The following is a 27,756-nucleotide window of genomic DNA, read 5'->3' as shown; positions in this document are numbered from 1 at the left end:
ATTATAATATTAGGGTTTATTATATAAATTTGTGTGATTAAATAACAGACGTTATCAAATTTGACGAAGAAATCCGCTTTCATATTAAAGAAATATAAATCGTTCAAAGAAAACGGATTCCATTGGTTAGGAAATAAATCAACATATTTCTAGGGAATTACATGTAATGTTAGCATCTCGGAACAGTGCAGAGCAATATTAAGCAAATATTTTCAGGGCCCCTTTGTCTTCAAAGTTCTCTAATGCATGAAATGCAGTATTTAAAATGCGATCATTTAAAATTGGTCACAGTATATTAAACCTTTCTTTCGGAGAATAAAGAGCCTGTCTTTTTATAAAATTCTTTGATACATTAAGCGGGGAAAATAGATTGATGTATGGGTGTCAAGAGTTAAGTCACGTGACAAACTTCCCGCTAAATTTAGCGGGAAATATAAATTTGCGTATAGGTCACGCAATATCAATTGGCCTGCTAAATATAGGGGGGAACTGCATTGATGCATAGATCATGCGACATGCGGTAACGTGGCACTGTGTTTCCTGCTAAATTAAGCAATGAAACTGAATTGGTGTAGAAAAAACGTCAGGTTACGCAACATCAATTTTCCAGCTAAACATACGGGGGCAAACTAAATTGTAAATGTCACGTGACGTCATGAACACATGACATGAATTATCCTGCAAACTTCACCGGGGAAATTAAATTTGTGTTAGGTCATACCATCAGGTCACGTGATATCAATTTTTCCGGGAAAATTAGCGGGGAAACTGAGTTGATTGTAGGTCCCGTGACGGCAGGTCACGTGATATTAATTTTACCGCTAAATTTAGTAGGGGATCATAATTAGTGTATAGATCACGTGATGTGAGATCACGTGACATCAATTCACATCTCGTGACCTAAACGCCACTTCCCCGCTAAATTTATCTAGAAGGGACGGGCAACATTTTGGAATTGGGGATTCCGTTAAAAAAAAAAAAGCCTTTTATGGTTTTAAAAATATAGGTGCTCTGCTTTTTTGCAATATATTGCTTTGGAAATGCTCTCGGAATGTTTTAAGCACAAACACATATCTCCAGGTATATGGACAAAAATCACCATGTTCTAAACAGAGTGCATGAAGATTATGCGTGGAAATAGCATCGAATACAGCATCCATGTAAAATGCTTTTACGGCAATGTCGTCGACCTTGACAACAATACCTGTCCTTGAGGAAAACTTGGGATGATATTTAACACCATTAGTTTCTCCATAGTTGAACAGTCGCTCAAATACAAAAGACGACTAGGACAACCTGCTAACTCCAGAAGTAAAAACCATTTAGCAGTCCTGCGTTAGCCCACAGTAGAGTCGCAGTGAAAGCTGCGACACGTCACGGCCAAATTGTTGGGCATCGGCGTTCAGTTCACGCACCGTGTGGTGCGTGAACAAAAGCGTACGGAACGAAAAAAAAACGTCTCATCATTTGATTCCAAATACTTTCTTTTTTTTTTTTTGTTCCGGATCGCGTGAAATCGTGTCTCCAGGCACGGGCTCTTGGCATTGGCAGTTTTCCAACAGTATTTTGGAATTAACTATTTCTTTTTGAGATATCGCGTGCAGTGGGCATTGGAGACTACAAGAACCCTAAGTATAAAGCGAGTTGTTAACGTTGTCGAGTAGCTCTGTGGCAACGACTCCGCTTCACACGCGGCGGACCTAGGTGCATTCCCCGCGGGCGGCGGCCGATGTTTTTCAACGATTTGGCAAACATCGACGACAGACATTCTACTACGCCAATACAACATCGACAACAACTGCGTCTACAGCATCAACAACGTACGCCGTTTCCAGTGATGGGAAGAGCCAGGCACGTAGCCAGGGGGGAGGCCCATGGGGCCCGCCCCCCCCCCCCCCCCCCCCCGAAATCTTCCATTTTGCATGGGTCCTCCTCTCCCCCTCCCCCTCATACAGCATTTTGTCATGGGTGGGCCCCCCTGAAACAAAAACCTGGCTACGTGCCTGGGAAGAGCCAATAACAGTTATAGCTATAAAACTCATGACCTTTTCCAGTCGAGTTCAATTCTCGGAATAGGAAGTTGTCATTTATGTACGAGGGAAGCACAGCCGCTGGAAACAATGAAATGATTATTCATCAGGAACAGTTGCTGTCTTCCGGATTACAGTAGTATAAAAAGTGTGCGCAAATGGAGAAACAAATTATTTTCTTATACCAGTCTAAGCGTTTCAAAATGAAGGTCTTTTTCGGGATGTTGGTGATTGCATCACATTTATTTTGTCTTGATGCTGAACGCAGGCGAAATTGTCCCAAGGAGAAAGATTCAGGTAAGTAATTTGATGTGGTCGTGGTTTTAAAAGCTTCGTTCTTTTATATACAAGTACGCGAAACAACGCTTTATGGCCATTGCATTATTTTTGTTTGTAACGCCGACACTTCTCCAGTTTTATTCAGTTAATCGTCATTTCTAACGAAGTACAAAGGTAGGAGAAATCGGCAGAATTATTTCAAAATAACATTTCTTAAATGGCAGGTAAAGTTTCTCTGAAGCAGCTATGCATGCACTTGAAACAAAACGTGCTACGTTAGCATATTGTTATGATAGGAATGAATATCATGACTGGATGCATTTTATGAGCAAGAATCTCGCGCCAAAGGGCACCGGTGTGTGCCTAGATACTTTTGACAAAGGTTTTTTTGAAGAAGACTGTATCGTGGACCTCGAATTATTAGATAGTGTCAACTTGATTCGGTGCCACGCATCGTCCATTTGAGTTTCAAATGAGAACGTATGCCGACTTCCAATCGCCAGAAATTTGCGACAGGCGCTTCTAGTTCAATTATTAGCCCTCCGCAAGGCGTAATCAGCTTTAACTTTTATGACGTGTCGAAATTCCCACCAAAGCGGGGTGTGCCGAGTGAAAAAAACAAAAACAAAAAAACTTCAAAGATAAAAAAAAAATGAACGAATGAGGATGTCTTGCTGACGGAATATGCTGATAAATTTATAGTTGTCCGTTACCATCTCATGGCGATACTGTGATATAAGGAATAACATCGGAATTAGCTTCTAAGAGATTTGGCAGACGTCGTCTCGCGTTTATATAGTTTTTATAGTTGATTTGTGGTGCGATATCGTTAGGTATGTGCCTTCAGAGATAACTGTGTTGTGAGTGAGTATAGGGCATAAAACGTACGCTATTATTACTGGTTCATTTCTTACAGGGCGTATCGAAGGATGTATTCAAAACGAAAGTATTCTAGGCGCATCATTTATTTACGCGTTGGTTTTTATCCACTTTCCGCCTCGTGGAATGTTGTCGCTAATAAAAAGTAAAAAGAACACAATAATTTAAAACGAAAAATAAACGTTCGATGAAGCGAAATTGAGCCTATCATACATAAAGAGAAAGGTGCCACGCATCTTCCGTCGGCGACGGGTGGAAAACCAAACCGAATTGTGTGAGAATTTCTTTTCTGTCCAATAAACACACATGAATCATAAAAGATATATAAGAACATATAATATTCATAGAGGAACTATATAATAAATGTGTAATTTATGTAAGAACATAAAATAACCACATAAGAAACTTATAAGAAACCTCTCAGAAGTTTCTTTATTTGGTTCCTACATGTTCCTATATATATTATATAGTTGTTATATGGTTCTGATATGTTCTTATATATCTTGTATGATTCATATGTGTTTATTGGGCACTGAAATTTCTCACGTAAATTAGATTTTTCAGTAGGGGACTGACCCGAAAAAGCGCTATCAATACTTTCATACACGCAGCACGTTCAGGAATGTTCTGAACAAGAATACTTGATGAAAGCCGAGAATGGGTTGGGATTTTATAGAAGAACGCAAAATAATAAGAGAAGGATCCGGGCGAGCGGGATCCGAACCCCATTCCTCTGTGTGACAGCCACATGCATTGTCAGCTCCGTCACGCACGAGAATATATCACCCTTACTTTGTGGATCAAGCGTCAAAAACACACCATCATAGTGTTCATCATTTTGTTTTTCTGTCGTGTGTTCTATCATCACTGAACTTATCATAAAGAGAAAAAGACTCATCGACTTGCGCTTTTGACGCTGCTTCATTGGTCGATCCCCCCGTAGCGTCGGCTGCGTCTCTACCTAATGAGAAAGAAAGTTTAAAAACTATCGCTTATGCGGCGTTTACAGCACGTCCGAATCTACTACAAAATTAAATTTATTTCGTTGATATCATATAAACACGGTGTTAATTTAGGCTTTCCACATTTTTTTTTAAAATTCGTTGAGGTTACAATTATGCTGCGTAATCAAGTATGTTATGCGGTCATGGGCAGATTATTAGGGGGTTAATTGTCACGATAATTTGAACAATAACCTAAATTCGCTGAATAATTTTAGATGGTTTAAATCAACACACCGTTTAATTTAGAAACTCGCTGAGCGTCATGAAAAGCCTCTAAATCGGTAAATGTTGGAAAGAATCGCAGCACGTGGGAAACGCAGTGGCGCGCTAATATTAGGGAGTTTTAGCGAGTCGTTTTTCAAGCACACGGTTCCGAAATCACGAACGGTACAGCTGGCCCGTTCCGTGAAGCCGTACCTCAAATTTTACATACTTTAGCGAATCGTGAAAGTGGCGCAACCGTGTAAACGATGATGATGATTGGGCTTAACGGTGGCGCCATCTTCTAGTAAACATGTGAAACATTCTGCAACGTGTAAATCCGTGGCTTCTTGTATTTCCGGCGAACGACTGACGTCAACAAGACGGCCGACGTAACATTAGCCGGTCGGAATTTCAAGAACGGCGAAGCTAGACCGAGTAAAAAGCGTCTGAACGATCGTAAAGCTATATGGTGTGTCTCCGTCATCTTGAACTTGGACGATCGTTCACGTTGTGTGCCGTCGAACCGAATCATTTCGTCTGCTCGCGGTCGCCACGGCAGCTAGTCTACCCGCAGATCGCAAAACTTTACTAGCATGCACAGTTTACAGCATTCACGATCGCTTGCCATTGTCATCAGTCCTCGAAATGATTTGGTTCAACCTCTCAAATGAAGCAGACGAACAGGACAGCAAATTGCCTCCCGCTGTCCTAAGCATAACGCTCGGCTCGGTCGGCAAAGGCGGTCGCTGAAGCGACCGCCCTTTTTTTTTTTTTACCCAAGTCGTGAACGGTGCTGGCTGCCTTGCGGTGACGACTCCAGCGGCTGGAATGGGAGAAACGAACGAGAAGAGCCTCCCGACTCCCCGAACGACTCGCGCGCGCATGCGCAGTGGCGTCGCGGATACGTTCGAGGGCGAACCGTTCATGTGGAAACGACCTGCTAAAACTCCCTATTACCTCTCGTGCAACAGGCGCGAGGCTGGCGGTATGAAAACGCGGATGATACTTTCGTCATCCGCGTCCGTCATGCCAAATCATCAAAAAGTAACGCGTACCGAGTTGCACCGTTTTAAAGGAGGGATGGTTCGACCGCCTCTACGCATTCATTCATATTTCAAATTTGGGCACCCGTGCATCGCCAGGCAAAATTTTGAGAACAATCCAGTTCCCAGCTGAAGGTAGAGTCTAAGATGTAGAGCCCTCGACCCCATCGTGGTAGTATGGCAAAAAATCCAGAACTAATTCTTTTTGAGACAACCTGCCTCAAACTGGAGGAAGGTCAGCTGTTTTTGCGGATTTGTTCACGTTTTTGAAATTTGGGTCCCTGAGCCTCGCAACGGTAAATTTCGAGGAAAACCATGTTCACAACAAAAGGCGGAATATAAAATGTAAATCCCGCGATCCCATCCTGGTACTATGGCAAATACTCCAAAATTAGTTCTTGTTGAGAAGGTGGCCTCAGATTGAGGGTGGTTCGACTGTTTTTACGCATTCGTTCATCTTTTGAAATTTGAGCGCATGCGCCTCGCCAGAAATTTTTTTGAAGACAACCGAGTTCCCAGCTAGGGGTGAAATAAATAAGCTTAAGCCCTAGGGCACATCCTGGAACTATAGAAAACACTTCAATATGAATTCTTTTTGACACAACCGGTCTCAAATCGGGGATGGTTCGGCCATTTTTACGCATTCATTCACCTTTCGGGAACCACGTCTTGCCAGGGAACTTTTGAGAACATTTCAGGCCCGCAAATAACGACGAAATATAAAATCTAGAGCTTTCCAACACATCCTCGTACAATGGCAAATACTTCGAAATAAGTCATTTTTAAGACAGCCGTTCTCAAATTGGGGATGATTCCTCCGTTTTTACGCATTCCTTAATCTTTTGGAATTTTGGCACCCGTGCCTCGCCAGTGAACTTTGAGGATAACCCAGTTTCCAACTAAGTGCAAAATACGAAATATAAGGCCCTCCAGCACGTCGCGGTACAGTGCAAACACTTTAAATATAGCCCTTTTTGAGAAAGGCGATTCCAAAGTTGGGATTATTGGCCATTTTTCCGCATAGGTTCATCTTTTGAAATTCTGGCGGCCGCGCCTCATCCAGGAACTTATTGGGATCAACCGAGAACTTAACTACTTAAACAAAAAAAATTTTGGACCCTCGAATAAACGTTGCTGCTACCGAAAAACCTGTAAAATGAGTCATCTTGGAGTAAACTCGTCACGAAAGGGACCTTGGCCGACTCTTTCGAAGCATTCGTACATCCCTACAGATTAGGGCACCCGCGTGTCCTCCAGGAATTTTTTGAGATCAGAAGGGTCCTTAATTGGAAACGAAAAAAAAAAAACACTTTAGGACCCTCGACTTCAAGTTGCTGCTATGGCAAAACCTCTAAAATCAGCCATCTTTGAGAAAACTTGGATTGAGGTAGACATGGTTCGACTGTTTTGAGGCATTCGTTCATCATTTCAAATTCGGAAACCCGTATCTTGCCCGGGGACATTCTGAGGTCGACCGAGTTCTCACCTGGCGACGAAATATAAAAGTTAAGGTCGCCGACTGCAAGCCGGTGCTATATCAAATAGGACTTCCCCCCACACTGAGTGATATCATATCGAGTTGGTTAATTATTTAGCGTAGACATTTAGTACGCCATTAAATATAACTTTTGAGATGTGAATGTTAAGTTCGCGTGAACAATCATCCTCTCATGAAAGGGGTACTCACCGCAGTGCTCCCACTCCTTGCAATAAAAATTACTTTCCTTTGATCACAAAACAATATTAATTAGCGAGAATATTTTGAAAACTTTCCTTATGATTTTAGAATATTATGATATAGAACAGCTGTTTTGTCTGCTAGTTCAGTGATGTCAGTATTAGAATACTGGAAATCATCGTAAACAAGTGACAACGAATCCACCTTGTTTGGCAAATTGGTCTCAGGGACCCAAGAAAACAAATTTCACACACAAAAAAAAAACACGTAGCTAGCCCATTATGGATTATTCTGGTTTACTACGTTCGTACGGCAAATCTTGTACTTTGTTGTATTTATAAATTCTGCTCGTTAGAACTTCGCTTTTTTTCAAATATTTACGCGACGTGCCTCGAAAATGTATGTCCTACAAATGTGATACACATCATAAGCACTGCAGTGTTTGCCATAATATTGGGAAGAGATTAAATTTAATTTAGAAAGTCATCAGTTTTTTTATGTCAAAGAATAAACCGCACAATTATATTACCTTTAATACCAACCGTGGTGGCAATACAACAAAATGTTTCGAATGATACCATCCGCTGTGGCAATACATCAAAAGTTTTGAATAAACCAAAAAGGTTTCGAATGAGGAACTTGCAGTTTACACCTGATTGCCTTGAAATGTCGTCACAATAATAGTGGTATATGATACAGTGGAGAAGTAGCATGGCGAAATGTCCCAAGCGCAACGTTTCGGTGCTATAATATTTGTATGTTAAATACATGGACCTCTACGGGAGCGCTTCCGTAACTAGCTAAGAGATTCGCACGCATGTGATGGCACACATTTCTGGGGTTGAGGTTCTACTTCTATTCTGTCGCCATGCTATCACTTTTCTGTAGCAGGTATACCTTTCCTCTTGTCAACACCGCGTAGCCTCTCAATCGAGTGTTAATTTTATTAAAATTGAATTTAAGAACCTCAATTCAAACATATCCACTTTGCTCTAGACTGACACCAGCGCTAGATTTTAAAGAAACATACGTTGCAAAGGAATCATTGCTTCAGCAGCATAAACACGTGTAAGATTTACTCGTGTGACTAAATGAACGTGTTTTAATTAATTACTTAATTCTAAAGTAAGATTCAGTGGGTCGTTATAGTGTTGCGATTTCCTATCATTGCTCACTATAACGTCGTACCTTTAGACCAAAATGATAGGCAGATAAGTTATTCCTCCATCCCCTAAATGGCAAAACATTCACCAACGCCCCGATGTGTGGAATTTTCTGGCGTTGTCAATGGAGTACTGTGTAATGTCATAGCAACACAGACCCTGCACAGAATGCTATAAATTAGCATAAATAAATGTATGTTAATTTCCGAAGCTCCCAACTATTTCAAGTGCATGACCAACAATTGTATGCCCACTAGAATTTACGAGGAAACATCTTCGTAGTGTTTGGTTACAAGTCGAAAGCAATCGTAATAGTAGCTTCAAATTTCACAGGATTTTGATTGTGTTTGACCGATAGCTAGAAATCGAAATCCGAACATTTAAAAAATATTTTATATGTCGCGGCTTGATTAACTACTTTCGTGTTCATCTTAAACGCTGTATATATTGCTGTAGACACTGCAGTCTTGGGTCTTTGAAAAAATACTTGGCGTCACGGGATTAATTTCTTTCGTCCGTTAAAGAGTGGCAACCACGCTTACTGTAATATGCGCTTCTTAGCAAAACATATTTGGTATAATTTTATGTAATATCAATAAATAGTTATAAAATATAACAACTGCTTAAAACAAAGCATTTATGCAACATGTAAGTTGTACAAACCCCAATTTGGAATTAAATTAGCTCGTTTGCCACACTCAAGATTTAATTTTTATGGGAGGCATCATCATTCAGAGTTTTATTGTGTTTCCCAAGCAGCTTTAGGGGCCTTTTTAGGGTTACACTTCACATTATAAAACAGCAATGAACTAAACGAACTACACGACAATCCTAACCACAATACTATTCTTGAACTTTTTAAAAGGTATAAAAGAGTCCACGTGAGGGTTAAATTACTTGTACGTGAGCATCATCCGTGTCAGCGGGGGACTGGACTCTAGATAAGAGAGGTAAAAAAAAGGAAAGAGTAGACCTATTTTGTCGCTGGGGGACATGAATTGAGATTCTACTCAATGACATTGGGGGATCAAAAGCAGAATTAAACAACTTATATAAAAACACCATGTCGCGGACTAGTCTCCAAGTTGAAAAAGGCAAAAGACCAACAGTGCCCAAAAGAAGCACATAGTCATAAAAAAACACTCCGTCCAATGTGGCGATCGTAGACAATTCTCACAAGTCGTCTCTGTATGCTCTCCAACCTGAGCGCCTGACTAACACCCAAAGAATTCCGTACCGTAGAACAAAAGTCCAACCGTGATAGAACTAAAGCCAGAAAAAGGTGCAGTATACAGTTGTAATTTCGGAAGTCACGGGTAATGCGTGCAATTATCCCCAGGATTCGCAAAGAATCATTAATAACCTTTGAAACATGATAGTTAAAGTTCAGGCGTGAATCGAACAAAATGCCAAGGTGACGCACAACAGAAGATCTTGAAATTTCAGATCCGTCTAATGTGTAAGGATGTACAACAACATTTGCCTTAAGGCCCGTTCACACTCTTGCGACCGAGTACGACAGAGAGACGAGGTCTCTTAAAACTTAAATGTTTTCAGAATGACGGAACACACTGGCATTGTGGCACCATCTATGTGGTGACCCTGGAACTGCATTTCACAAGAGCGAAGGTTTTGCGGGAGTTCCGAGGTCAAATGTGCGTAATACCCATAGAAAGACTCGTTTATAACATTGACAAAAGTTTTTCGAGCCAAAAAAAAAAAAAAAAAAGGATAATGCGCAAGAAATAAAAAAATATGCCGGACCGCCGAGTTTACACTGCTTCCCAATAGATGGCGCAGTGTGTTCTCCGGTTTAAGAAGTTTTAAGGAACCCAGGTTTAAGAGGTCGCGAGAGTGTGAATGGGCCTTTACGGGAAAAAGAAACAAGCTTAGTTTTGGAAGGGTTTAAAACTAGCGAGTTCGCACAGCACCACAAATGAATTGCATCAATATCTTTTTGTAACAATTCACAGTCCACAGGCGTGTGGATGCCACGATAAATTTTCACGTCATCAGCATAGTGAAGTATCATTGAGTCACTCACACTAGTTACAAGATCATTTACAAAAATATTAAAAAGCCAAGGTCCAAGGTTCGACCCTTGTGGTACCCCAGAGTTCAACAGATAAGGGGATGATTTTCATCTTAAGTGGGAAACCATGTTTGAGCTTTCACGAAGTTAACTAGCAAACCAGTCGCAGAAACCCGAAGAAAGACCCATATGTAACAGCTTCGACACCAATAATTTGTGATCTCCGAGGTCAAACGCCTTCGAACAGTCAAAATAAATAACATCAACTTCACCACGGGACCCAACGATAGGTTTCGCGAACACCAAAAAGGTTAAAAGATATGTTTTAACGGATCGTCCACGACAAAACAGTGCTGATTTGGACTGAGCGTCTGCTTAAAATGAAAACTCACACGCTTAAAAATGACTTTTTCAAAAGAGTTAAGCAATACGCACTCCGCAGTGCACTTCGGACGAAATGGCTATACGCACTCCCCGGAGAGCTCATGCCGCTTGGGCCACCCTTTTCGAACGGCGCGTGTATCACTCGGGAGCTCGTTAACACAGCCCCCTGCCTGCGTTCACGCCGCTTCGCGGCGACAGTATTGGCTGCTAATTACAAAACTTAACCAGTACACGCCGCTTCGCGTGTACTGGCGCCCAGCGGAGCTTGGCGCGGCCACCTTGTCCCTTGATTGAGGACGACGAACAGAAGAAACGGCGCTTCGTGCCACTTTGACGTAAGTGCGCCTACTTTCAGTAGTTTCACTGGAATCGATGGCGTCAGGCGCGGCAATTTTTCAATTTTCAATTCAATTTTTGAAGGTCACCTTGAAGGGCTGCGTTGTCATCGCGAAGGAATCGAACCGCACTGACGAGTTGATCCGTTTTTCGTACGAGCGCCGTTACAAGCCCGCCGAGTCCACAGGCGCACTGCCCAGTAGCGTTCGGTCCCACACGATCTTCGCCATCAGCACTCACGGAAACCACGATAGGCTCGCTATCGAGAATCCCAGGACTGTCCGGGTCACGGCGCTTGGTGCACGAAGCACATTTCTACGTGCTCATTCTGCTGGACATGTAGAAGCCGTAATCATCCCCTTCAACATTAAGGCATTTACAGTGAAAACGGCACATGCAGATGCCACTACAAGCCAGGAATTGTTGACGGCCGAAAAACTGGGAAGAGCACTTTCCGCGCACGTCTTTGCTCCCAGTCATTCCGGCACGGAATGACTAGCATAAACGTTTATTTATTAAACAAAGAAAAAGACTTCTTTCTGAGAGCTACTGGTATGTTTGAGACCTATCATTATTCTGTCAAGAAATGCTGTCTATAAGGTAAAATTATCGGCGTAATTAACGGCCATCGTAAAACACCCTTTTTTGCGGAATCGTATTTCTACTTAGAAAGGCCGATTATGCCATCAAACCCGAATATTATTAATGCTTCTAAAACTACCCGCCTATTTCACGGGCCTATGCCAATTAAATGAAAGGTATATTTTTATTTGCATGGGTAATTTTTTTTTTATTTCAGGCAGGCATGAAACGCCGATTACGATTGCCTTCCTTTTGGATTCGAACGCCTTTTTTAATGAAGACGCAGCTCGGAATTCCACAGTTGGAAATTGGTTGAATAGTGTCCTAGAAAAGGTAACATATCTCCCAGTACGGTTTTATTAAAAGCGATATGACCAACTCTCTAAGGTTTGTAATAAAAACTTAGGCTCCGTGATTTAAGAATTGTTACCACAAAAGAAGCTAGCACGGTGCTCAGCCATTTAAAAAAATTGAGCTTTAATTGTTCTTGTGACTCTGATCAAGCAGTGATAAAATAATCTGAAAACGAAATTCTCACATTTTATTGAAAATTTTTATGAGGCAAGAGGGGGGAAAGAGGCTGCGAAAGTGAAAATTTACATTGCGCAGTGCAGTTTAGCATCTCTTAGAGCCCAGCAGCTGCTAAACTTTAAAAAATCCAAATGTCGCAGACCATAAAAGGTTTCACTTCGTGCGCCAAGTGATTGATAACTGTACAAAAAAAATTCATTATATTTTTTTCGGGGCTTGGGGAACGACAGCGGCTCGGTCGTTCGGAAGAATATGCGAGAGAAGCATGTTGCCCTACATTTTCCATGCCATGTTCCATTTAAGATACGGCAATCTAGAATCCTTGAAAAAAATCATGGATTATTTTTTCTTATTAAGGCATGTATGTTCACTTTTGTTGATTAAGAAAAAGCACTTCTGTTATCGATGGCACAGCTACTGAAACCTTATAAACTTTGTTAGTAAAAGAAATAACTCTCTAATTTGCGAATATATCCGTCCAACATTGGCAATACAAAGGTCACGGAGGGATCGAGTTTCGTGTTGTCCTACGGTGTAGGAAGATGCTTTCAGACATAACCTTTGGTACTTGCCTTAGTGATAGTCGACCGCCCTCTCAGAATTTCTTAAGTGTAGTGAGGGCAATGCAGTTGTCGTTAACTATAATGCAACTCAATTACTTTACATTCAGTTGCTATGGCTCAGGATAAAATTTATGAGATTATGCTCGTATAGTATCTAATGATAAAAGATGTTCATACACACACAAACACCCACCCTAACCTAATGAATGCCTCAAGTAATAAAGGCGCCGTACATATTAAGGATTGGGAATAACGAAAGGACACCAGGAGAAGGGAAGAAAAGCGTCCCAAACAGAGCTAAATTTTTATTCCTGTCTTTTCCTTTCCTTGAGTTTGTTCAATCCTTATATCAGGGGTTCTGTTCATAACATAATGTTATCTGTGTTTGAGACGTTCTCCTTCTCTTCTGTCTGTGTCCTTTCGTCTTTCCTCAGAATCGGGTTGCTTCAAAATGTTCAGTACACACCACCTTACTCGCGGCCTTACGTTTTGTTGCGAATAAGTATTACTTCATCACATAATTTCTCCTATGTTTTATGTCACCAATAAATCAGGCTAGCTCTCCTTTTAACAAGATTTAAGCTTCCACCGTAGCCACCTTCTTTGTTCTAAATAACAAAATGTTTAGAATACACGTTCAGAGCGAAATGTATTAAAAAAAGAAAATAATTTGTATTTTATTGTATTGTATTCGACAAAAACGAAATGGTCGAAAGAGACCTCAAGGCAGTCAATTAAATTGTTTATTTAGTTATTTATGTATAACATTATTCAATCCCCAATATATCTACAGGCGCAACAAGAGTTAAACGAAGATTTTCAAATGAAAATAAAATTTAACATTACGGATATTAATATGGTAAGTACCTAAGATTCAAATTGCTACTTTTACTGGTGCTGGTTTGTTTTGTTATCACATTGATGAACTTCTTTCTCGTAGACTGATATCACCGACACGCAAAAATGTGACGGTTTCTGTGCCAGCCATGTAATAGATGCTAAGGATTATACGGACTATCTAAAGCAGTCTTATGAAAGCAAAGTGACCCCCGATATGATTTGTGTTGTTGGAGAGTGAGTACAGTTTTCTAATATAACGCCATTTTCCGTAAACTTCCCTAAAATTCTCAATCACCTGCATAGAATGTTATTGTAACGTTAAACAAAATCTCTTCCCGCTTTCGCTTTTCTGCGCTCTAAATTACCAATATACTCAATTCAGACATAACTATCATTCTAATTTCTTGTTTTTTAGTTATAAGGCATGGCATGCTTTGTAGGAGAATCCTACTCCCATAAATTTGTCTGCTCAATCTAGCGTGTGTGCGTCCGCACGTACCGGAAGGTAGGAAATATCAGCACAGCAAATTTAATTACCACTTATTTCCAATTACCATTTATGTCCCGAAAGCTACAGACAGATATTCCCATCCCCCACCAAGAAACGAAACCAAGACCGCTCTGATTCGCAACCCGATGCGCTACGTCTTCGCCAGTTGCAATACACTGTACTTGCGCTGGTCAAGGTGTATACAGTATGCTCCTGCTGATACAGTTCACACAAGCCGGTGCTTTCAGTAGTGCATACTAATATTGAAGAGGCGAAAGGGACAATGCCAATAAATAAAACGTCTTATTGATTCCCCGAAACGACTCCGTAATGTAAGCTATAAGTCCAAGAATATATCTTTAAGAACACACTCTAGGAATATGACTTATTCGAAATATAGGGGAATGCACTGCTTCGTAATATATGATAATTGAACTCAATTCAGTAAGTTGAATGCACCTCGATTGAAAAAAAAATAATTCTACGCACGAAATACAGTTATAAAGTTTTGATAACCCTTATTATAACGCATTATTAATAATCATATTATTATTATATAATTAAGAGGACTAATGTCACTTTTATTATGTCTACTTTTGTGTGCTTTTTTGGTCTTCCTCTTTGAACTACACACAAGCCGGGGCTTTTGCCATCGTTTAATCTGAATCATTACAGCATATTGAGGATTACTCATTGCCTGCAAGTATTGGTTACCATGTAGTGACCAGGAACGGCGGCATTGGGGCCTTGCAAGCTTTTCCTAAAATATTCTCGCCTGGTTCATTAGCAGCGACTGCACTTTAGTGTTGCTTGTAGTAATTTTTTATTATTATTTTTCATATCTACTTTAGAATTTGTTTTAGTTCTTATAACGTTATCTTGTTAGTCAAAGCAAGAAAGTAATCCACCGGCAACCATTGACTCACCTCGCATTCGGCGAAGTGTGGGCTACATCCTAATCCAACAGCATCGGAGCTCTGGTGCGCGATGGTTGCTTCAAGCAAGCACTTCTATCCACCTGTAAACTCAGGATAAATTGCCATAAACTTTGATATGTAACGTAAAATGTGTTTTGCTAAGGGATCTGATGAAGCATAATGACTAGCAGAAAATCAAAGGTTCATATCTCTCTCCTGCGCCAATTTTGGAACTTCTTTCTGGAAAAGGTTGGTTAATTATTTGGAACAATTTCCTTTGTATCGGAAATAACATCTCGTTCCATCAGCGAAATGACGGAGTCGGTGTCTCTTCGGCCAGCACCGGCACACTGCACAAGCATGGATTCATCAATAACGATGAAAAACGCTTGCATTTTCGTGACTCCTGCCCTCTTGATTTCCGCAAAATCAAGATGAATGGTCTCAAACGGAACGTCGAGAGTACTCAAGGGTCATAATTTCGTCTGCCGGATGTTGGTCATATGCCTTATTGAAATGGCAGGCGAAGCAACTACGCATATAATTAGTGTCTTTTTCCTTCATGCTCTTCTATATGAACTTTCGTCTAAATATCCATTGAGTCCTCCGAAACCTATCGTATTTTCCAAACCGATGACTCTCGTGATCATGCTTTAGGGTGGTGGAATCTTTACACTGACACATGGGACTTCCCATCTTGTAAGTTCACGTGCTTAGTACCGTCCCACAATTGGACATAATTGATACTTTAGGTGTGGGTATCCATACGAATGCCGAGTATGGAGAGGGCATCCGCATGGGGATGATTCCCTCCAGATGGATGGGTCATTTCAAACGGAAACTGTTGAATCTCTCTGATCCACCTGGTACGCCGTCTAGTCGGTTGGGTTAAGTTCAAGACATAAGTAAGAGCTTGGGTTTCCTTGAAAAGTTTAAAATGCCGATCTTCGAGGAAACTTCGGGAATCCCTCAAGGCCGAGACCACCGCTAGACCTCCCTTTTCTGTCATGGCATATTCTTCCTGGCTCTTGGAGAGTAGTAGCCGTCTACTCTTGCATTGCGGTTGGGCAATGCTGTCATGTTTTGTTGATAAAAGACGGCTCTTGTGCCATTGTGTGAAATGTCTATAAAAAGTATAAACGTCAGTTCCAAATCAGGCAGTATCAAAAGGGATGGCATTGATCAGGTACTGAAACACCCTTTCGAACTCCTCAGACCAAACAACCGAAGTACCTGAGTCAGTGTGGCCAGCCATTTTGTCTTTGTGGCATAGTTTTTACTAGCAGCCGAAAATGTCCCGCAAAAAGCGAGGAAAATGCGAAGTATGTGCAAACCTAGGGTTCTCTAGGTTTGGAGCTGTTCTGCAATAATTCATTATAATGCTTCGTGTTAAACCATGAGAAACTTCCGAGCTACGCTATTTTTTTTTTAAGGAAATTGCTTTTCTTTGGGTTAATTTTCAAAGTAATGGAGCTCGAGAATAATTGATAATCTCATTAATATAAACGGTGCAGCACCCAAAACTTTATAGAACACTTCATTCGTCATCTTCAGAAACAAGGCTCCAGAGCTCCTTCATCCAAGTGTGAGCCGCTGTTATACTCGCACACCTCTAACTGCGTCACAAATATGTGATTACGTTACAATGCCTTTCGCAGATAACAATCCTCGACAACCATGAACACCCTCCAGTATCTCTAATGATGTCATCCACACGTGGCATTGGCCACGAGAAAAGTTAAGCGTGGCTATTAACTTGGCGATTATCGCTACGAAGTCGGGATATGCCGTCTAGTGTAGGTTAAGGGTGTCGCGAACTTTTGTTGAACCGGATTTTTAGGTCGAACTTTCGGGGTTCAACTGGGTCGAACCGGTCGACGAACCTTCGAAATTTTTCACGAGATTCGACCGGTTCGATTTTCCGGACAGTGTGGCCAGACTTTGATGCGAGCGTGTCTAGGTTTGGAGAATTTATTTTTATGCAAAGGGTTATTTTATTTTATGGACGGTTGCAATTAAAAGAAACCAATTCTATTCACTAGTACTTAATAACTTAATTTTTTCTACTTTATTAACTGAAATAACCAATCAGCGGTGCCCTTAATTCATCCCTTAGCCATCGCCATCCAATCTTAAGCCAACTGGCCAGCCTGTCGCGGAACCGCACACGAGTCGAACCTCAATGCAAGGTTCGTCGAAATTTCCATAAAAAGTCCGAAAAAGTCGAACCTGGTTGAACTCGAACCTCGGCCGGTTTGCGACACCCCTAGTTTAGGTCTTAAGGCACGAAGGTAATCGGGGAGGAAAACGTTGATGTCGATGGCCTGTTGATCTCGGCATCTAGCATTCCTTGAAATTTGGGCTTTAGCTAATTTTGTTTTTCGTCGGACGTATGGCTTTTTTGTACAACGAAGGTGTCATGTAGCGTAAAAAAAAACAGTAACTAAAGTCGCTCGTGTACAATATTTGACACTTATCAGTTCCAGGCAAGGGGCATGCACGTCTTCAGCACTTTTCACGATAGAATGTTCGCAAAAAGTCCCCGGTTGAACTTTTGCACCCTGGTCGAGGGTCACCTCGTCTTTCCAAGATACGTTCATTTTGATACGCTCAATTTTAGGCTGTTATAAATGAACAGAAACTCGACCCCTTCCAGAGCGAGTGCCTTTACTATAAGTTTATTTCCTCGTAACTCAATTTTCAGTGTCCCCCAACGGTATCGACACCGCTGTGAACGTCGATGAGCATTTCAATCTGTATATTTCACGTGTCCACGATATACTTATTAACAAGTCTGTTAGGTCCACCACTGTTAACTAAGGCATCAACATGTCTATCTGACGATAGCAAAACATAGAGAATGTTGTACTCTTACAGAGTAAGCAGTCCTTTTCCTTATATAAGGTAGAACTACACACCCTTTTCAATTTGATGTTTGGCTCCTTCTGAGTATTGTCGTCTGCGATGCGATTAGGCCAACTGGTTCTTAACTTGTTAATTAAGGGCGTGTTACAAGTGGTGGTGGAAACTCGCTTCCCTATTGAAAATATTTCTAAAGGGCCCGTAGGCCTTGAAGGATTATGGGACCTCACAGGCCTTCAAAACCCTTCAAAAATGCCCTACAGAAAAACCCTTCAAGGATACCCCATAGAAAAACCCTTTAGCCCGCAGCCCTTCTACCCATCAGACCCTTTAGCCCAACAACCCCTCAGACGCCCAAATGACTGTGAACCATAGACAAAATGCGGGTCAAAACATTCAAAAATTTATTGCCGACATTTAGTTTTACATGCATATTGTAACTCAAAAAGGTGATAAAAAGCAACGCTTGTTCAAACCCGGCGCAAGGAGCTGTAGACGAAAGAGATCACATCAAACAGGGACAACTGACATCTTTATCACAAAGAAAAATACCTTTCAAAGTACTCACAATGCCGCTGGGTATATTCCTGATGTACGGTAGTTCAGCTAATAAAACCGAGCAGGTGCACCTCACGGACACATACACAGTCTCAGTCAGCACGTTAAGCGAAAACCACCAACTCGTAAGCAGCACCCGCCGCCGTTGAGAAATCCCAAGCACAGTCACGGTTTCGTCCATGATGACATCTCGCCGGTGTCTTCGGCGTATTTTTCGCTCGCTGGTCTGAAGTCGGACGGACGAAGAGGCGCAAGGAACAAGTCCGGACAGCGGCCGTCATCCACCGTCTCAACACCAACAGTGCCATAATCCCGGTGCGCAGACACAACATGCGGTGGGACGCTGACCCCGACTGCCAGGCTTTGCAACGAGTAAGCCGAAACCGGCCACCATCTCCTTGAATGCGCTGAACACAATAACGCTCGAGCGGTGCTGAAGGCGGCCTGCGCCGAACTATGGTTCACCTGCAGTACCAACAAAGAAACTGCACGGATCAAAACAGACCAAGGGGCGAGCCCTCAAAACCATGCATGTTCACCTTCCTGGAGGAAATTGGTCCGCTCCAAACATCCCGGCTCGTGGGATAACCGGAACTGCACACGAGCAGAGAGAAAAGGGCTATGGCCTCCCCCGCTTGCACACATCACCCTCCCCCCCCCCCCCCCGCCATCCCGACCGCTGGCCTGGCAGCCCTGCACCCTCTCCCCAACGCCGGGCGGAGAGAGGCGATTGCTTTTTGGGGACAGTCCCCCGTGGAGGGACCGGTTCCCGGAACGACTCGCTCCCGCGTGCGTCCCTGTTCCTGGAAAGCGCGCACTGCTCTCGGCTTTTTTTTGATACATGGTTGCACGGATTTAGCCTCGAGCGGAAAGGATTGCGTTCGCCTTAAAACGCCGCTCGGCCAATACCACTCGGCCCGCGGCTCGTCAATTCTGCACATGGGGCGGTCGCCCTCAGTGGCCTCTTTGGCGACCGAACATCCGGGCAGTGACAGACGGGTCCAGGAGCCCACTCGTATTTGATAGAAGGGCAGTAACAAAAATCTGACCGTACACACACACGATCGGCATTCTCCAAATACTCATTTTTCCCCCGTAGCGTACAATAAGCAGCTATGTTCATTAATTCTGAGAAATATTTTTTTTCTACCTAGGCCGTTGCCCAGAGGACAGCCTCAGACTTCAGGAGAGCCTCTGACGGGGCCAGCGAACCCACCAGGAAATATCGGTGCCCCCGTCAAACATCTCAGAAATTCCTGAAGTCCCCTTCACACCCTTTAAAAAAACCCTGAAGTCCCATCAGAAAGATTTTCAATAGGGTTCCGCTACAAACGTTGAAAGTTTCATTTTTAGGATAGAACCTGGTCGTTGGTGCTATTAAATAGTTATGCAATCGGCGCTTACGACCTCACTTAATTCGGAAGTTCCTCGATGGCCTTTGAAGATTTTGCCTACGCTTGTTTTTGTGCATGTTTGCTCATGCCTAGGATGACCAGTGGAACGATGGGTGTTTCTAGCTAAGTAGAATCAGTGAGCTGAAGAAGTCTCTTTTTCTCATAGAATTGATCTAGCCTGCTGTCCTTTCAATGTTTCTGAAATATATCCACGTCCCAGCGTTCCACAGCATTCACATCAAATGAACTCGTAAAGCTCTGTTTACAAACTTGGTTAAAATCGTTTGTGGTAAGTGGTCGTGAAACATTTTCAAAAATACGGAGCTATTTGGAATCCTGTCATCTATTATGCAACCCACATTTCTTCGTTTTATCGCCCAAATTTATTTACTACCCTATTGAAAAGTATTTCTTACCGGTATGTCATTTCCAGTAAAAGTCTATTTTACTGGATTATGGGATTGTTGTCACCTCCAGTAAAGCCGTAGTTCACCGGAATGTCGCCGGATTTCTTACTGGACTGTCACCGTTTGTTTGACAGGAATGTTACCGGATTTTACCGGAATGTCACCAGATATTTTATCATAATGTCACCGGATTTTTACCGGAAGTTTATTTCCAGAAAAAAATTATTTTACTGGACTATGGGATTCTTTCACTTCCAGTAAAGCCAGAATTTACCAGAAGATCACCAGATTGGCCGGAATTTACCGTGCTTTTTTTTTATTTTTTCGAACGTCAACGGAAGGCACCTAGGAGGAAGCCTGTTAACCATGGTTGGTTATGTTTACCAGATGGTTTACCAGTCTAACTAAACACCAGTATCATATTTAGAATTTTTCTAGCATTTATCCAGCATTTTTTGAAACTTTCATTATTTTTTGTGTGCGTTTACTGTTTAATTTTTATTTGTATTGTATAATTTGCAAGTCCTTATTTGAGTGTCTATTTGTTACATTGTTTATTTTGTATTATCTACTTGCATTTGTTTATTATATATTACACGACCACCATGCCCACCCCTTATGCAATACCCCGCAAGGGGTCCTTAAGGTATGGAAATAAATAAATAAACTGCATATCCGTCTTAATGAGGTGATGCAAATTGCCAATCTTTGCCGGCTTGCACCACCGTGGCTGTATACAAATGTGTTTTCCCCGCTCTTGCAGTGTCCTGTCCTGCAGTGACGTGAGCCCTCGCCGTGTCTTTCACGCTCGGCGGCTTCTTCGTCGTTCTGTATACTTTTATAAATCCCTAAATCTCGCAGCCCCTTTTAGACGTTTTATTTATATTGCCTGCGACAGTTATTCACTACTCCAAGAAAGACTCGTCCCTCCCTTGTACGAAGACTCGCCTCCCCTCTTTTATCTCAGCAGCAAATAATACACAAAATTAGAAAATACACTTATACTAAAATTTCAGCGGAGTTGTATTCGCTGCAGGTCGTTCACATTACCGAACATTTCGACAGAATATTACGATCTTGATGCTGAACCAGTGACGCCACGGGACTAGTGATCACGTGTGATCACACGAAACTAGTGATGAAAGATGTAGACTTTTTAGCATTCTCACAAATTAGTAGTAAGCCTTAGGAAAAACGACTCTCAAATATTGGGGAAAACAATCTGGTCAATAACACTCCCTTTCCATAGTGATCGTTACAGCTTATTATTTTTGAAACATGTAATTAAAAACAAAATAATGGATAAAAAGCGCAAATTACGTTTAATTTGTTCGTCATTCTACCTAACTCAAAGCATTAACAGTAGTGCATCTCACTTTCAGGCTCTCGAACATTTTCTTAGATTATAAATTTTTCCCTCGTTAATGAAAGCTCAGTCAGACGTAAAACAACCTACAAAAATCTTGAGACTGAGGGACACATATAAAGGAGGACTATACATGAACGCTGTCTCAGACGTATCTGAAGGTTCATTAACTCCGCCAAACGTTCGGTTTACCAAACATACATTTCTACTCAGGCAACTGTTTCGTTTTCTTCCATCCACTGTCGTAAAGGCTTGGATAAACGTACCTTAGAAATCCTTTTTACAGTTGGTGACATGTTAAGAGTTAAGGCGAAGCTCCTCCCGGCCTTCCACCCCTTTCCACTTTAGCAGAGCAAACGCTGGAGAGGAGGTCTTCTCCTCTCCAGCGTTTGCACCGAGTGAAACGAGGTGGGAGGAGTTTCCCCTCAATTCTTAACCTGTCACCGACTGTAATAAGTTGAAATCATGGGAAATATGTATTTCTGAAGTAGTACGGGGATCACACTGAACGCAGTATTTCAATGGGCAACACATCCATCCATTATTGAGTTATTTTTATACGTTCAAAACCGTCTGAGTGTGGATCTCTAAAAAACAGATTACGATGTTTTTTTTTCAGCTACATAATCTATGACAACCTTCAGTTTTATCGTTCCGGTGAGTCTTTATTGTCAGAATAATGTAATTATAAGGTTTCTTAATAAAAGTTTGGATATCTTGGCGAAAATATATGGTGAATGTTATTACATGGGTGTCCGAAATGAACTTTTACAAAGCCTTCAAAGAGAAATGATAAGAAGTATATAAAATTCAATATTGAACCTAGCTTAAGCTCCTAAGTGGATATGAAGTGCAAGAATGTTAGTAGTAGTCAATTTATTAATTAGCTAATTTTTAATATTTTAACTTATTGAGTTTATGCTGCCACGCGTCTAGATTGGAAACTTGAAGGCGGCCGTATTCCTTGACTGTTCTAGTCTCTATTTTTTTCGTAACCATCATGCGCTCCGAGATTTGCCTCTCAGACTTGCAATTCAGTACGGTTATTTATGCGTACAAAACCAGAAATAATGGTTCAAAAGCCGTCCCCAGTGCGTCCCAGGTAGATCATTGCAGATGGCAATTCCTTAGGGAACAAAGCGAAGCCGATTAGTTATTTTCCAGTCGAGGTCTAAATAAAAACATTATTTGCTTTGCCCCGTTGTCATACGGAATCTCATACGAATTGACCTGCGTCACCCTGGGAGCGCCTTCGTGGTAACCTCCGCTGTTTTATTTGCGTAATTAGATGAACTAAGGGGCAGGCTCGGAAAAGCAGATGTCGTAACTTCTTCTGGTTACCAACAGTCTACGAAATGTAACATACAATACGGCCACCTTGAAGTTTCTAACATAAACGCGGGCTATTAATGCATTATTTAAAAAGTTTGTTAAGGAATTTCAATTGCTTAGAAAATGGACGGCTACAATAATTTTAACAATTAGTGTGTGCGCGGAAGCATAACCTAGGCGTAAGGAAAAGAAGTCTGGGTACCTCGTTTAGTTTGATTCTTGTATTATAAACTTTCTATTGGACACTCTGTATGAATAGTGATAACCTTGTATGAAAATGCTACTCCTTTTACAATTGTGAGGTATACTGAAGGCACCTGCCCCTCCTCCCCCCCTCCCCTCCAATACGAAGGACCCGCTCGGTGCGCGTGTGCGAGACGGTAGCTAGAGGGGGCGTGTCACACGTTGTGGACAGATCTGCATCACTTCGAGTGGAAAGGAACTCGATAATACAGCCAAACTGACCAGACGTAATCTATTATATTCGAGCCAGATAGAATAACCCAAATCGCGAGCAGTGCCACCGCCATCCGCCGTCTCGGCCACGCGATTTCAGTGCGTTTTTCATACTGGTGGGGACTGTACAACGTCCGAACCGAGAGGAGCTGCCGTGGCACAAAATAACAATCCGACGTAAATCATTTGTGTTTTAATAATAATATTAAAAATAATTCTAAATAATAGATTTTTATTTCCAACCCAAATTGATGGCGCTCTGTTTATGTTTATATTCAAGCCCATGTAAGAGACACAACCTTATGCCAAAGTACGGTGATACTTCTTCTAAGATACAGACCGAAGAATGCTAATAAGATGGGAGAGCTCTTCAGTTTTATGATTAAAAATAGGTAAGTAACCCTACTTTGTCCTCCAAAGTTTCAGCCGCCGCATTCATCAATTTAAGTCGGTTATTACCCTTTTAGGGTTGTTTCAAGACTTCTATTAATCAGATTACTATAGTAATATTTTTCAGTAAAATGAGAAAATAATGCTTCGTGACCGTACTGAAAAAAAGTGTTTATACGGGTTGACCCCTTCAAATCATACGATGTTATCGGCATACAGAACTTATATTCAAACTGGTTTAATTGTATGAATAAAAGTTTTTCAGAATTCAGGCAGGAGCCTATACACAATCAGGTTTGCCTGTTCAAAAGTTGGCCTAAGCTATCCAGGTCAAAATGATTAGATCAGTATTCTACAGTTGACGAGAAAGAAATGGAGTCTATCAACATTACAATGTGCAAAAAAAAAACCCAAAATTTAAGGTATTAAAAATTATCTTTAATGTTTTTTTTTTTATTTTGATGTATCGTACATGTACAGCACGCCAAATATTCCTTATCCTTGCCTCCTCCGTGTTCGTCTGACGTATTTTGTAAAATAAAGCCACGCCTTTCTTGTTATAGTCTTTGTTATGCTGCAAGACATTCAAACAATTGATCAATATTCCGATAACTTTTCACCATGGTTCCTCATCTGTAGCGCAAATTCTTACTTCCCGAAGCGTCTAAGCATAAGATTTCTAGTGGATCTAGTTATAAAATTTGCGAAAATTGTTGCACTCTCACAAATATATCAGATCCCTTCGTTAGATTTCCAGAACCTCTGAAGATGACATGACAACAGCAAAGGGATAGAGAGACATTCGAATAAATATATTTCGAAGCACGTGTTTTACTTTGTTTGAAAACTTCCGTCCAGTCGGCAGAGCCAAACGACCGATAACAAACATTATATCTCGAAATCAAGGAAAAAACGTTTTGTCTATTTATCGAAGTGCTTATGAAAAACGTGGTAAAATTTTACACGGGTATCTACTCTAGAAGCCCATAAAAGTAACAGTAAGAGACCTCTATGATTTTACCACATTTTCATCCAGTTTTTGTCGTAGCCCACTACTGAGGAAACTCGTTTGGTCGAGCCAGCAGATCTAAAAAACACAAAAATAGCAGATTAGGAATTCAAACTGATTTGCGGTCAAATATACTCTTGTTTGAATGCGATTCACCCAATTAACATTTTCCGAAGGTTTAACATTTATAGACAAAGTAACTATTTTTTTACGTCGTCTGAGAATTCTGGGAAGCCTAACCGGGTACCGACATTGCGTTATTTTTGGGCAGTCTTGCGATTTCTCTTGGAGGGTACAATCGTTCCTTCGTGTGTACCGAATATATATGTTAGTTGTTTTTTTTTTACCTCGTGTATATCGGGATTTTTAAGAGCGCATGAAAATGGACATTGAATGTGAGATATTCTTGAAGGGAATGCCGGGTAAAATTTTGAAATGCTGGGCCGGTGTGCCTGTATGACATACCGGCCTAGCGGCACAGCCCACCGGTGCGTTGCTAAAGGCCACCGGTAGTGATATGGTCACATCAATGAATATAACGATATCGGTACAATATATTGCCGTTTTTACTACCTGATCGGTCCCCTTCATTATCGTCGCGGCGTTAACCCTATCCCTCTACCAGCGACCAGTAAACGTGTGGGCGGCCGGCATCTGAAACCGAATGACCCACACTCATGAACCGAAAACCGGTCTATGCATAGGGGTCGCCGGTACGGTGATACCGGCGGCCGGTACAAACCTCTGTAGAAAAGTATAAAATCGTACAACTGTTCTCAGTTGGGGATATAAGGTTCACTTACCATAAACATCAAAAACCTGTCTCTCTATGAGGATTATTGAAAGACATAAAATAAATTTAACTCTTCAAAGTTCAACATATGTTGGTGGCTTCTAATAACCGCACGATAATTAATATTTATACTATGAAATAATTTCACTGATTGAAAACCTATTGCAAAATGTTTTTTTATTTGTCGCTTCTCTAAATGAAATTATATACAACGGCCTATATTTCTCATTTTGTAATCAAACAAAAGATCGCATGGCTTATCACCAAGAAGGATCATTTCTTCTCAAAGTCGCAAAATAAATTTAAATAGTGTTATACGAGAACCTGCCAAAGGTGTTTTATTTTTTGCGTCGAGAGAAAAAATATGTACTTTACACTGTGAATATTATTACTGTCCAGAGATCAGCCGAACTTCATTGTGGTAGACATATGCCATAATACATTGCGTTTGCGAACTTGATGTGAACGCTGAGTTTAGCTCAAACCTTCCTACAGAGAACAGCGGTTGTAGCGCAGGTCAAGTAACTGCAACACCGGAATATTTATACCATTTAATTTTAATGGTCGTTATAAAACAACTTCTCATCAAATGTGTCATAATCTAAGTTTCCACTGCCCAACTACATCAGCTACAAAGACATCTGGAACAAATGCACATACGTATTGTTCCGCTTGTCTGCGCCCTGCTGACACATGGATATGCAATTATTGGTACCTTACGCGTTATAATAAAAACGACTGCTTGCTTTGCACCTGGAGTTGGTACTACCCCACTGAATTCGGATAAAATATTTTATATATGCTTTTCAAAGCCAGTGTGATAAAACCAGGAGATATTAAACTCGTGATTTGTTTTTATTATGCTTAAGGTTTAGGAATTCTTTCCTACAATTACAATATACATCCAAGAATATCCAATACTGAAAGAGATCACAACAAAAAAAAAAAAACGCTTACGTGTTGCTTTGAAACTGTTAAAGTGAAAAAAAAAATTATTTGTCAATAATTTATAAAACGAGACAAACCACTAAGCAGCCTTCACGGCTGCGAAAAAAGACCATGGTTGCAGATTTTTATTCTGTAGGCAGGTTTCAAAACAAGCAGAGGTACCCCGATTTTGATGGTAAACTCTCGGTGTGAGCGTGCATGTAAGTAAGATGTCGGTTTTCATAAAACGATATTCATGTGATCGACGAGTAAGCTAATCCTCAAAACTTCCCTGCGGCCTGCCAGATGTGCTTAATTGATTTGCCAGGTGGTTTGAATAAAGTTTAAAATATATTTAAATATGTATAGCTACTCATACATTTAAGTTATTACACCACGGATTAGAGCAATATTAGATTCAGTTGTGAAGCATTAAAAAGGTGATGTACTTATTAATAGGGATTCAGTATGAATCAAGTGTGCTTCAACTGAACTGAATTTATTTTCCAGCATTACGCCGGGGAACGCGGAGAAGAAGGACTTCAGGTAAGAGGATTATTCAATGATTTTGAAGGTCACTATTTTTGCTTTAAACAACTTTGGCCTATGCAAAACTTTATATTTAAACAGTACACAGTTTATGTGAAAATTCGCGCCCCCCTTTACCCTCTCTATTGTAGAGAAAAAAGTTTAGTGGTAACAGATTTATATCTGAAATTGACCAATCAGTTTAGAGCAGGGCCAAATATGCCCTTCAACAAAGTCCACTGCTGAAAATTGCACACAAAAAGCATTGTATAAATTTGTGCTACAGTTAGAGCTTACTTCTTGTTTTGTTTAGGTTTAAATAAAAGGATTATTGTTGCTCTACTTTGAAACGTTTGGCTAGTCATTGCAATGTAAATTTTATGTTATAATATTTTGAACTTTTAAATTTTTATCACTGAAAAGTCTAGGTGAAATTAGAAAAACTCCTTCTTTGGCGAAAGCTTGGCAATCTTAGGGGTTTAAACTGGGCCTAATACGGCTTTGCTCTTAGGCATTAGTTAGTACCAGAGAACTCTTCTTTGGCGTTTCTATGGATTATGCTTGGCTCTCCACATGATTGCCGAAGTGCCAGACTTGAACCAAAGGTGCCATGTAAGAACCGAGGAACATGCAGTGAAGACTAAATCGGGCAATTTGGCAATTTAGGCACGAGGTTGCCACATGAAAATCAAACAACCAGAAGTGAAGCCTAGCTTTGACACTTGTTAGGCGACTGAGGCCCAAAGATGACTAATCACAGCTAAACTACCAGCAGTGAA

General features: G+C 41.1%; 1 protein-coding gene across 1 annotated transcript; it reads left to right on the top strand.

The window, feature by feature from the left end:
* The first annotated feature begins 2,233 nt into the window (after positions 1–2,233).
* LOC115320847 lies at positions 2,234–13,786 on the top strand. The gene is made up of 4 exons (XM_040212856.2): positions 2,234–2,327; positions 11,832–11,947; positions 13,502–13,567; positions 13,649–13,786. Exons 1-4 carry the CDS (start codon positions 2,234–2,236, stop codon positions 13,784–13,786), a joined length of 414 nt encoding a protein of 137 aa, XP_040068790.2.
* The last annotated feature ends 13,970 nt before the right edge of the window (positions 13,787–27,756 follow it).

The sequence above is a fragment of the Ixodes scapularis genome, unplaced genomic scaffold (genome assembly GCF_016920785.2).
Source record: "Ixodes scapularis isolate PalLabHiFi unplaced genomic scaffold, ASM1692078v2 PGA_scaffold4__175_contigs__length_147842914, whole genome shotgun sequence".
Lineage (NCBI taxonomy): Eukaryota > Metazoa > Arthropoda > Arachnida > Ixodida > Ixodidae > Ixodes > Ixodes scapularis.
The sequence above is the reverse complement of the archived record's forward strand: the minus strand, read 5'-3'. Positions and strand labels throughout refer to the sequence as shown.